This window comes from Mus musculus, chromosome 2 (genome assembly GCF_000001635.26).
Source record: "Mus musculus strain C57BL/6J chromosome 2, GRCm38.p6 C57BL/6J".
Classification (NCBI taxonomy): Eukaryota; Metazoa; Chordata; class Mammalia; order Rodentia; family Muridae; genus Mus; species Mus musculus.
In genome coordinates this window covers 44,562,986-44,574,214 of record NC_000068.7, presented here as the reverse complement: position 1 = coordinate 44,574,214, position 11,229 = coordinate 44,562,986, and the positions used below count along the sequence as shown (strand labels likewise).

Here is an 11,229-nt window from a genome sequence, read left to right as displayed (position 1 = left end):
ACACAAATAAAGTAGGAGAAAGTGTGCAATTAGGTTTTTATCTGCAGTTGCATGACGCATCCTCTGTTTTAGCTTAGAACATCACCTTAGTGGGTGGCCATGAGCTCTCCTTGTATCCAGGCCCTACCTTCTTGACACCACATTTGATGTTGGCCAAATTCCCAAATCCCAAACTTTTGTTTTTGTTGAGTGTGAATGAAATAGGGAATGCAGCAATCAGCAAAGCAAAAGGCATACCATCAGAGAGACTGGAACAGTCCAGTAAATTATGGTTGCATTCCTTGCTAGTTAAGTCACTATGGTAAAATCCTTGGCAGGATTTTTTTCAATAGTTTATTCATGATGTTCATTATTATGAGTTGTAAAGAGTATGAGAATTTCATTTTTAAAATGTCTTATGGAATGTATCACTTTCTTAGATCTTGTAGACATGCTGTGGAAACCATAACATAAAATATGAGTTACTTACAATAACTAATTTTAATCCCATCTGCTAAGTATGACAACATTAGCATTTCCACTTAATTAAAAACACCCTTAAAGCAGCGATGTTTTAATCACTCCATTTTATTTACTCTCCTCCGGTGTCACTTATAATTGTAACTTTTTATTTTTTAATAATGAGGGATTTTTTTTCTCCTTGCATCACACAAAAAAAGTGCTGTCGATAATTAGCAGTCTTCTGTTATTAGTAGACTCAGGTGTCACAACTGTGTCTCATCCTCATTACAGTAAAAAATTTCACCTATCAGATTCATTATTGCTAGATAATGCGACTGAGAGCCTTTGCAGGCCCTCCAGAAAAGTAATTCAGCCAAGCAAAATTATCAGCTAATTATATTTAGAATCAAAAGCCCAACAACTATTTGCAGATAAATTGTATGAATTGAAGTGAATAGATCTGAATATTAAGATTCATAGATTTAGCTGATGATTTGTTAATTGGAATAAAAAGGTCATTTACTAGTCATTTTAACAATAGATCAATTGGAACCCTATTTATTATTTAACTGGTAGTGCATAAGGATCGAAATGATGAATAATTGTATTATCAGGAGTGTTTTCAGAATAACAAAATATGAGGAACTTATGAGTATGATGTGTGATTTATTTTTAAATATTATAGATTTGATCATGTATTTTAAAATGTACTCTCAAGCTAAATATTAACACTAGTATTTTAACAAGTCAAAACTAGCCAAAAGAGATTGTTCTGGTTGTTGAATAAGTTAGAACCTTAAGTATGAATTAGATTATTTGCAAATAAAAACTAAAATCTAGGTTGTTGTTATTGTTGTTTAATTTTCCCTCTTATATCAAATAATGCTGTTCCTGTCTTATTGTATGATGTTTTAATTGGTAGAGGCATTTTGGAAATAGTATGGTATATACTCATATGATGACTCAAAATGAAAATCAGCCTGTGATTTTCTTTTTGGGTATAGAATAATTCAAATCCATTATTGAAAAGCAGATAATCTGCACTTTCCGACATGCCTGTGACTTTACCCTTAACTTTATGTGATTATAAGAGACTGTTTATGTGTATTCGCGTTTCCGTTGGCACAGCGTTTTAGAACTGAGTGACTTCAGGCACTGGGCTTGCTTTTTTTTTTTTATGGTTTGTGAAGTGCATCAAGGTTGACATTCTCAAAAGTTTTTTGTTTTATGATTTGTACTACAGCACAGGGTAACATAGAGCTGTGCTTATCATACTTATACATTTAGGAAAGGGTGAGATAGCTTGTCTTCTGCAGTTGATAATTGGTAACTAAAACCTTTGCATTTCTATTGTGTTTGGTAACAACTTAGTATTTTTCCAAAAATTGTAGCTCAAAGTAAATACTTTTTCTTTAAACTAATTTCAGTTTAACATCATAAAAATAGGGACACCATCACCCACTTAAAAACAGTTTAAATTGCATGTACTCTGTCACTGTAAATAAACAAGGTAAACATTGACATGACTTCAGATCATTCTTGGACTGAAAAAAAATCTGCAGTTCAAAATAAATTCCGCCTTTGGTCAACATTTTGGATGCAATTCAAAGTTTCTCATAAAATAAACATATTTTAAAGAGTGTTTTGAATTTCACTGCATAATTTCTAGCCAACAGAAATGACAGTGGTATCTTCAAGGTTTGTGATACGTCAAATCAATAGCCATTATGCAAACCTAGCAGGACTGCAAGGGGCAATGCCTTCCCTCTCCTTAGCCCCCTACCCCTGGGACAGGAAGAAAACTCGCAGAGATAGTCCCTAGGAAGACTCTCAATGCAGAACTTTGTGTTTGTTTAGTAGTAAAACTATTCTGATAAAATAGAAAGTAAGCTGATTTTCAGTCAGAAGAGCAAAATGTTCATTAAAATGATCTGAACAAGAGTTTTTCCACAATTGGAGAGTTTTACATCTGCATAATAACAAATTGTTTCCAAGCACGAGCTTGAACTGAAAATGCCCATCACAACAGATTGTAAATTTTTTCTGCTGCTTTAAAAGTGCCTCGATCATTTCTACGGCTTCCCTGCTAAAGTATTTGCTATTTTATTTAAACATTTTTTGAAAAATGAACATTCTGAGTCTTTGCAGCATTATTAAGAAAAGCTGTCCATACTTTTCCATGTTGTTGAATGTGTTTATCTGCTGATTATAAAATGTGTTAAACAGTATTTTAGAAACAACAAAAATGCAGCGCTGCGCTTTGATGAATTCAGTGAACAGAGCATATGCTGCGGGTTCTGTCCCAGCAAAGTCGGGTATGGTCAATAGGCTCCCGCAAAGAGCAGCTCTGGCGGTTAGGAGCCAGCCGAGCATGATTTTTGTCCCGGGGAGCTCTGGGCTCTCTCTCACTGCTGTCTTAGACAGACAGATCCTTCTGACTGTAATGCTCACGCCTGCTGTCCTCCTGTCCTCTCTCTGACATTTCTGCAGGTTGGAAGCTGTGTACTGTGGCTGCTACCCACTCTGTCCCAAAGCCTTGGTCTATCCTGAGATCTTTCCAGGTAGCTGCTTTCATGTGCTTTTTCTTTGTTGTGATTTAATACAGGATTCATGCTAAACTAAAAGTTTGAAAATAAACTTAAGTAGGAGCAATTGTTTATTTGGCAAGTCAACATGTTAGTGTTAAGGAAAATTTTATGTGTTTTAATACATTAGAGTAAGCTTATATTTACCATCTGTTCTTTTAAGATAACAAAAAAAGCAAGTTTTCAAATAGCATTCTTTATTGTTAGCATACACATCTCATAATGACGGATTTTTATAAGCAGGTCAGTACTGCTGCAATTGCTAACAGATTTTTTTTTTAATGATATACACAGAGAAAATTCGAGGATTGAAAGTCATACCAAATTCTTTAAACAATTGACTAGTTAATAATATGCAACTGTTGTACAGAGTACGTACAGCTACAGTACTGGTTCTTTGAAAAATTCTCATCACTAAATATATCACATATGCATTGTGCTGCATTAGAATAATGTATTTTAATCACCCAGAGGAGATGTCTAAACAGCACAACTACACAGTCTTATTTAGCATTAAACATCCTTGTGAGCTGAGGTAACCTTATAAAATCATGCTTAAATAATGTAAAACATGAGGCGGCACAGAGCAATATGCATTTTTAATTAGTAAAGTGACTAATATCGAGTGTGTGCTTTGAGGTTTTTGTTTCATTAAAAATGTATCTGTTTTTCCTGCAGCTGAGTATCTGTATTCCACACCTGAACAGCTTTCAAAACGGCTCAAGAGTTTCTGCAAGAGGCCAGATATTATAAGAAAACATCTTTATAAGGTAGCTATTGAGAAGAAATTTACGTGCTAGAAATGCCACATTTAAGTACAAAGAAAATTTAAAAAAAAAACATCTAATTAACATACTAATGTTTAAAGGAAACATGCTAGGGAGGGGTGTTGGTTGTTACACTAACAAGGATTAATTAAACTGCATGCCAGTTGTATTAACCTAGGTCTTAGGAAATACGTGCACTCCATGCACACTACATGCTTGCTTTTTAATTTATTGTTTTCTAAGATGACTGTCCTGTACATTTAGCCTCAAGAGGCTTATAAAAATGAACCTGGATTAATGTAACTCATTAGTTTAAAAGGAAGTGAAGGGAAGACTCCACAATTATACTAATAAGAATAAGCCTTTCTTCCCATCATAATGAAATCTTAAGGCCTCAAAAATTTAGCTGAATGACATTAGTGAAGTTTGTTGTTGGTTTTTGAACTGCTTTAAAGGCACCTTTCAAAAGTTGTATTCCCCTCATTCTGGTTAAAATGAGACTTAAAAATTCCATTTATTTAGAGTCAGGTCCATGGGTCTTAGCTGAAAATGTCAAGGCAAATGGTTCATATCAATAGTACCTTCAGCAGTCCCTCTCGCCTTACCTGAGTCCAGCCTCTTACACTGTGAAACAGCACAAAGAGCCCCCACAACACTGTAAGGAGCTGAAGTGGGGTCTGCTTTCTGGGTTTCAGAGGTAGCTCCAGGCCATGAATAATTCACCTTTTGATGGACTTTGACCGTAGTGTCTTCATTTTTTCTAAGGCTAATGTAGTTTACAATCTAGTTCTTTTATAATTCAGAAACTTCTAATTTCCTTTGTTAATATATAACCTTCAGCATGAAATACACTCCTGCCTTTCCCCTCTCTTGTTTCAAGGCCTAAAATACATGTTTACAGAGTGATGCATGAAAACATGACTTTATTTCTCCAGGAAACAGTTAAACTTCAGCAAAAAGGGAGAGAACCAAAAATGCAATTTAACACCCAATTTCAAGCTCATTATCTTTCATTGTCTATTAACTTGGCGATGGTTCAGAAGGTAGCTCATGATAGTTTAAAATGCTGACTGCACAGTTCCAGGCTTCAGTGTGGCTCCCGTAGTGGATACTGTTGCATCGTGCCTGTGAAGCCTCCAAAGAGTCTAGGCCCTCAAGGTTTGCCCCAGTGTGTGCTCCTTCCACAGTTCAGTCGTACTTGTGTTCTCATACAACATGCATCGGTCAATCCCAGTGGGATAGGCAGGCAGAACATGAAGATCATGAAAGTTAAGGAAACAGATGTTTTGGCCTAAGTGGATTCAAGTTATGTTTGTGCTGTGAACCTACTTCAGTAAGTTCCCAGTTAAAATACCAATTTTTTGTTATGCTTCAGGAGAATTTTTGATAAAATGTTTACAGATATGTTTTATCATCAAATGTATTTGCTTTAATGTTGGTTAGGGTCAAACCCTATTAACCCTGTTTTCCTACATCTGAGTCTTCAACTGTTTCACAAGGTCCTGCAACAGTTGTCTGTGGTTTGAAAGGAAACAGATTTCTAGCTGACCTTTTTCAATAGAATTGCCACCCTTCTGGGATATAGTGTTTATTTTACAAATAAATAGAAAAAAATCTGAAGGAATGTTAGCTTGGTGTATAATGTTAATATACAAAATTCTTCACGTACTTAAAAAATAACTCATACTTGAGCTGCACCATTTTAGCGCTGATGGGAAGCTCCAGCCTTCACATGATAAACCCCACAACTCAATGTTTCCTAAATTACTAACCTATAAGAATTTACATGTATGTTTTATGTATTCTTCAATGCATTGTAATTATAAATCTATGCTACACCTTTGTATATGGCCTCATTGATAGATATTAATGATAATTGTTATCTAAAAATTACTCTCCAAATTTAAAGAAATATATCTGAAATTACAAATAGTTGAGAGCTTTAAGACAAATGGCCCATTAAGAGGCACTAGATTAAACAATGCTAGGAATGGTCTCAAGTTTGTTGTGTTAGAGTAACATAGGTCATAGGAGTAGGAGTGAATGTAATGGAAAGATAGCGTGGATCACAGGTGTGGCTGCCTGTTCGCGTTTATTCGCAGGTAGCATCACTCTCACTGGATAAGCCAGACTCATTTCCCTGCGGGGCAGCGTCCATAGCCTACTTATCTTATGCAAGGGCAGAGCACCTTTTGTGTGCTTGTGAAAAGAATGCAAGGGCTTTTAAAAGTCTTTTCTTTTCTCCTCTTTTACTCTCCCTTCCACTGGACAGTTCTGTTTTGCTTTATAAAGCTTGTGCTGCTGAGATCCGAAAGCACAGAAGGTCACGGAATCATCAGTCTGTCCCTCTTACGGTTTACACCTTCTCTTGATAAAATCATTCGGGCTTTGTACCTTTTAGAGTTTATCTTAGAGTAGACTTTTTCATAAGGAGTCAGACTTAGAAATGTAATGACTGCGGTAAGACTATTAATATATAATTCCTTTATATGAATTAACATAACCTCATATAAGAAAATTCATATTTTCATACAAGAAAATACTAATTTTAGATACAATTATCACTAATATCTGAGAAAATATGAATTTTCTTATACAAAACATTACACATTCAATATGACTGAGAGTGTGGGGGCTGTCACTTTCAGCAGGATTTGAAGCAGACACAACTGATTCACTCTTGGTGTTCCTTTGTTTCTTAAAAAGACTTTCTGCATTAGAGCCCTATGACCTTGTCACCTGGAGGATTTTAGGCCATACCTCTATATGTATATATGTATCTATGTTTGCATGTGTGTGTGTGTGTGTGTGTGTGTGTGTGTGTGTGTATCTCTCCCTGTCTCTGTCTCCTCCTCCTCCCTCCCCCCTCTCTCTCTTTTATACACACACATACACACAGGCATGCATGATCATTGGAAAAATCTAATACATGTAAAAAGTAAATATTTTTTTGATAATCATAAAATCTAAAGCTTTTTTATCTAAAATAATCGAAAAACCTCTTCTTAAAAAGTTTACATGTGGGCTGGTGAGATGGCTCAGTGGGTAAGAGCACCCGACTGTTCTTCCAAAGGTCCAGAGTTCAAATCCCGGCAACCCCATGGTGGCTCACAGCCATCTGTAACAAGATCTGATGCCCTCTTCTGGAGTGTCTGAAGGCAGCTACAGTGTACTTACATATAATAAATAAATAAATCTTAAAAATAAATAAATAAATAAATTTATAAAAAAGTTTATATGTATGAATTACACACAGGTTTTGACTGAAACTTTCTTCTAACATTAAGCTGTGTCTTGCTCCAGGTAGGAAATTACACTAACCATGTACTTCCCTCACAATAAGAGCCCCTCTAGGCCACTCAGCTACTATAAACAAATTTCTAGTGCAACAGAGCAAGGTGTATTGACTTCTACAGTACCCTTACTATCGTATTGCAAATAGAACAGGAACATAATGGAGCTGGTATATAAGTTAGACATCACCTGGACTGACAGCACAGGCTTCACGTCTATCCTGTTCCTCCCTTGCTTGGATTTACAAAAATCAGTGGGATTTGAGTGTATGTGGCGTGTACATGCGCACACATGTGTCTGTGCTTATATATAAGCAAGTGTCTGTGGGTATGTCTGTATGTGTATGTTTATGGGTGTGTGTCTGTATCTGCGTGTGTCTGTGTATGTGCATGTGTCTATGAATGTGTGTCTTATGTGTGTGTATGTTTTTGTGTGTGCTTGTATATCAGGGAAAAGGAAGGCCATGTCTTTTACTTTTTAAGAGTGTCCAGGAGTTTCTTAAGGTTTTCAGAAGGTAACTGTTGATTTTTACTCTGTCCTTTTTAAGTTTTTCAACAGTTGAAACTTATAAAATCTATTATTTGAAGGAAAGAATTTTCAGATTTTTGTCTAAAACTAATTCCAAACAATGATTATGCTTACAAAGCAGACCCAGTGCCCAGAAAAGCCATTTGCAGTTGTCTTCATTCTGTCAAGCTCCAGCCATCCAAACCACAGCCATGCTGCTTCTGAGCTCCCCTCGAGAGACATTCATAGTCTAAATTCATAGTCTAAATATGGACAAGGTGTTTCCCAGCAGCGTCAGCACTGCTCTGAAATCTTACTTTTTTCTAAGAAAACGCAAAGGTCTATAGTGATATCTTAACGACGGAAAATCTCTCAGCAACACCTGGGAACTGCGATGCCAATTCTCAGTCTACAGCTCACTCTCCTTTTTCCTGTCTCCCCTACCCTTCCGTCCTCTCCCTTCTCTTCCTCTCCCCTCCTTTTTCATTCCCTTCCCTTCCCATGATTTTCTGTGGTCTGGCCCTGTTTTGGCCAGTTCTCCTTGGTTGAGATTCGTCTTTCTCCATAGGTAAGTTCTTGGCCTCATCTGCAAGTTCGTGACTCATCTGCAGATCTGGATTTTTTTTTTTCTTTCAACCATAATAGCATTTTCCCCGAGGAAGTGCTATAATGAAATAATGAATAAAACCCACTTGGAAATGTGAAGCACCTTATAAATTCCATGTACTAGTAAAGACATTTGTCTTGTGTCCTTGCTGCTTAAGAGTAGAATTCACATAGGCAAAGCTGTGTATTAAAAGTACTGTGTACCTTTTGTGTATAAAAGTTAAGACAGGTGGTAAACTTCTAAGAGCAACCATCTATGGCATGAACCAGGAAATGTATGCAGCAGAGTCCTCTCATGGTTAAAATGCAGTGACACTAAAGCAGTCGGAAGCCAGGTGTTCTTGGGGTGATGGGACTTGATGGCTTTGGGGTAAGAGTTGGAGAGATGAAGCAAGTTTGCAGCAGGAGTTTCCGCATCCTCTTGTCTCGGGGCCTGTGCTTATTCACTGCTTTCTAATCTCTTCCTCCCCCTTGTTACAGGGTGAAGTGGCTCCATTTTCTTGGGCAGCCCTACATGGTAAATTCAGGTCTCTGCTCACAACAGAACCCAGGGAAGATTTGTGACAGATGGGGCTAAGTCGCAAACTTGCAGCCTAAGGCAGAATCTGAAGAACTTTCCAGAGTGTGCCCATATTTACCTGATCAGAGAGAAAAGAAAATCTGCAGAGGAAGCCGAGCCTGGCTGCTTGTCATAGCTGACACAGAGCCATCTGCCACAAACCTGTGGCGGCTTCAGATCTCCAATCCCTGCCACCACCCCAACTCAAATTAAATACAGATTCCTAGAGACGTTATGATGGTTACACATGTCCTCGGCATCACATGTAGGAGACTGTTCAAAAAAAAATCTGTGGCCTGTTGTATAACCGCACTCATGTATCCCATATGTGGTGCCACATTGAATTTCCGGTTGAATCCGTTTTTATCCTTTGTACTGGATGACACGGAGCCTGAATTCTTTCTTTCTGCCGACACGATGGCAGCCAAACTGCAGCTTCAAACACTCACACTTGGCTGAGTTTCTACCTGGGTTGCCAGGTTATCATCGGAGCCTTCTTGTGTCCTCAAAGGGCCACGGGGCCTAGAAAGAGGATCAGAATGCTACTGAACTAATTGGGCAGCCATCTCAAAGCTGCTGTAGGCAAAGGGCTGCTGTAGCACTTTTCTTTTAGCAAATTAATGACTCTCTGGCAAAGGAGTGTTTAAGTGAAGGCATTAATAAGGGCTCTGGCAGGTATTCCCATGATTCTCAGAGTTCCATTTGCATTGAATTAATCTTAAAGAAACTTGCAAGATAAACAGCTGGAATTCGGACAAACATGGCAGATTCAGTGAGTGAAGTCCTCTCATCCATAAAATGAACACGAGATACTTGTTTTAAAATTTTTTCCCTGTGGGTAAAAATAGAAAAATCAGAATGCTTATAACAAAACATAATTTGGTACAAAATTCTTCAAAATACTTGTATCCAACTATAAATATATTCTTCTTGAGATAAGTCACTTACGATTCTTGCTCTGTTTGTTGGTGTAAAGATGTTTTAAATGGCTGGATTGTAAAATACATTTTTAATAAACTGCCCGCTGCAATTTTAATTAGCATATTCATTTGCGTCTAAGTGTGTGCACCTATCTGTTTCTTACTGTTTTCTTGTGTCAGTGAAGACAGAAAACAATTGTCTCTTGTAAAGATGAACAAGGATCTGTGTTGCAAATGTTTGTTACATATTATGACATTTCCAAGACTTTCTTTGCATTCTGGAAAGCAGGAGGTAAACATTTGTAGTCATTAAGGTAAAGTCTGTTGATAAACCATCTTCTGTTTACTAACAGGTAAATTGTAGCTTCCCTGGCTATTGAAATGAATAGCTTCTATATACTGTACTTGGGAGGCAGAGAAGAAGAAAGCCAGAGAGAGGTAGCTAGGCAAGGGCCAACCCTGTTCTCTAGAGGAGCTGGGTGGTCTAACAGGCATCCAAGATGGGGCAGATGGTTGCACTGAAGTCCTACAGAGCCCATGTGATAGGTATCAAAATAGAAATCAGAAAATCAATCAGGGTTGGGGAGCCACACACAGTCCTAGGGTAAAAAGAGTCATGTAGTGCAGTGAACCAGGAAAGAAATTCCTGAGAGCTGCAGATTTCAAAGCAGGAGATGGAAGCAGAGGAAACCACCAGATGTCTGTGATTAAAGTCATTCTCACCTGCTACGAGAACCATTGCATGTGGGGGCCACTGTGTCACTGGCTTGTCCCTGACTACTCGGAAGTCACTAGACTAAGATACCCCACCCCACCCTGCACATAAAATAAAGGGCCCAGAAACTCTCAGAAGCCCCTTCCTGTCGAAGACTTTGGAATTCAGAATAAAGTAGGAATGATTCAGTTGAGAGCAAAACAGAAGATACCATTGTAAATAAGAAGCTTGTCGATACACCTCTTGACCAAGGTTTATATTCTCTAATGAAATGATCCAATCAAAAAGATGTTTTTCACAAGTGGCCAAGAAAGAATGCTTAGTTCCCAGAGGTTTTCTATGGTGCTTTTTAACTAATTAATGGGGAAAAAACTAAATGTCTTCAGAGAGTGTGTCCCAAATATTTAAATAGTCCCTGTTTTATTTTTTTCCAAAATAGAGTCTTCTGTTCCCCCAGTTCATCTCACTCTGTAGTCCAGAGTGACCTTGAGCCACCTCTCCTCTTTCCTCAGCCTCCAGGTGCTAGAATTTGTACCACTATGGCTTATGTGATATTAGGACATTAGAACTTAGAGCTCTATGCATGCTAGGCAAACTCTACCCACCAAGCTCCATCCTTACCCCTGTTTTCCTGATTTTGGGCAACTGTGATAATGATATTCCATATAACTTTTACGTGGGATTTTTCTCCTCACTCGTAAACCAAATCAACTTATGTTTTCCCCGTCCTCATCATTCCACACAGGGTAAGAATCTACATTGTAGTTCCCACGGAAGAAAAACTATACAAGTCACATTCGATATTCTACATCTAAATAATACAAACTTTGTTGAT

General features: G+C 37.7%; 1 protein-coding gene across 6 annotated transcripts in view; it reads left to right on the top strand.

Moving 5' to 3' along the window:
- Gtdc1 (glycosyltransferase-like domain containing 1) overlaps window positions 1-9,803 on the top strand; it is a 363,306-nt gene extending 353,503 nt beyond the window's left edge. For all 6 annotated transcript variants that reach the window (XR_003952199.1, XR_003952196.1, NM_001362986.1 and 3 more), the window contains exons 9-11: window positions 2,932-3,002; window positions 3,705-3,796; window positions 8,681-9,803. Coding sequence is in view for 4 of the 6 variants with exons in the window: in NM_001362986.1 (NP_001349915.1) it covers window positions 2,932-3,002; window positions 3,705-3,796; window positions 8,681-8,764 (247 nt within the window). In the remaining 2 variants the exon portion in view is untranslated. The remainder of the gene's footprint in view (window positions 1-2,931; window positions 3,003-3,704; window positions 3,797-8,680) is intronic.
- Window positions 9,804-11,229: the final 1,426 nt, after the last annotated feature.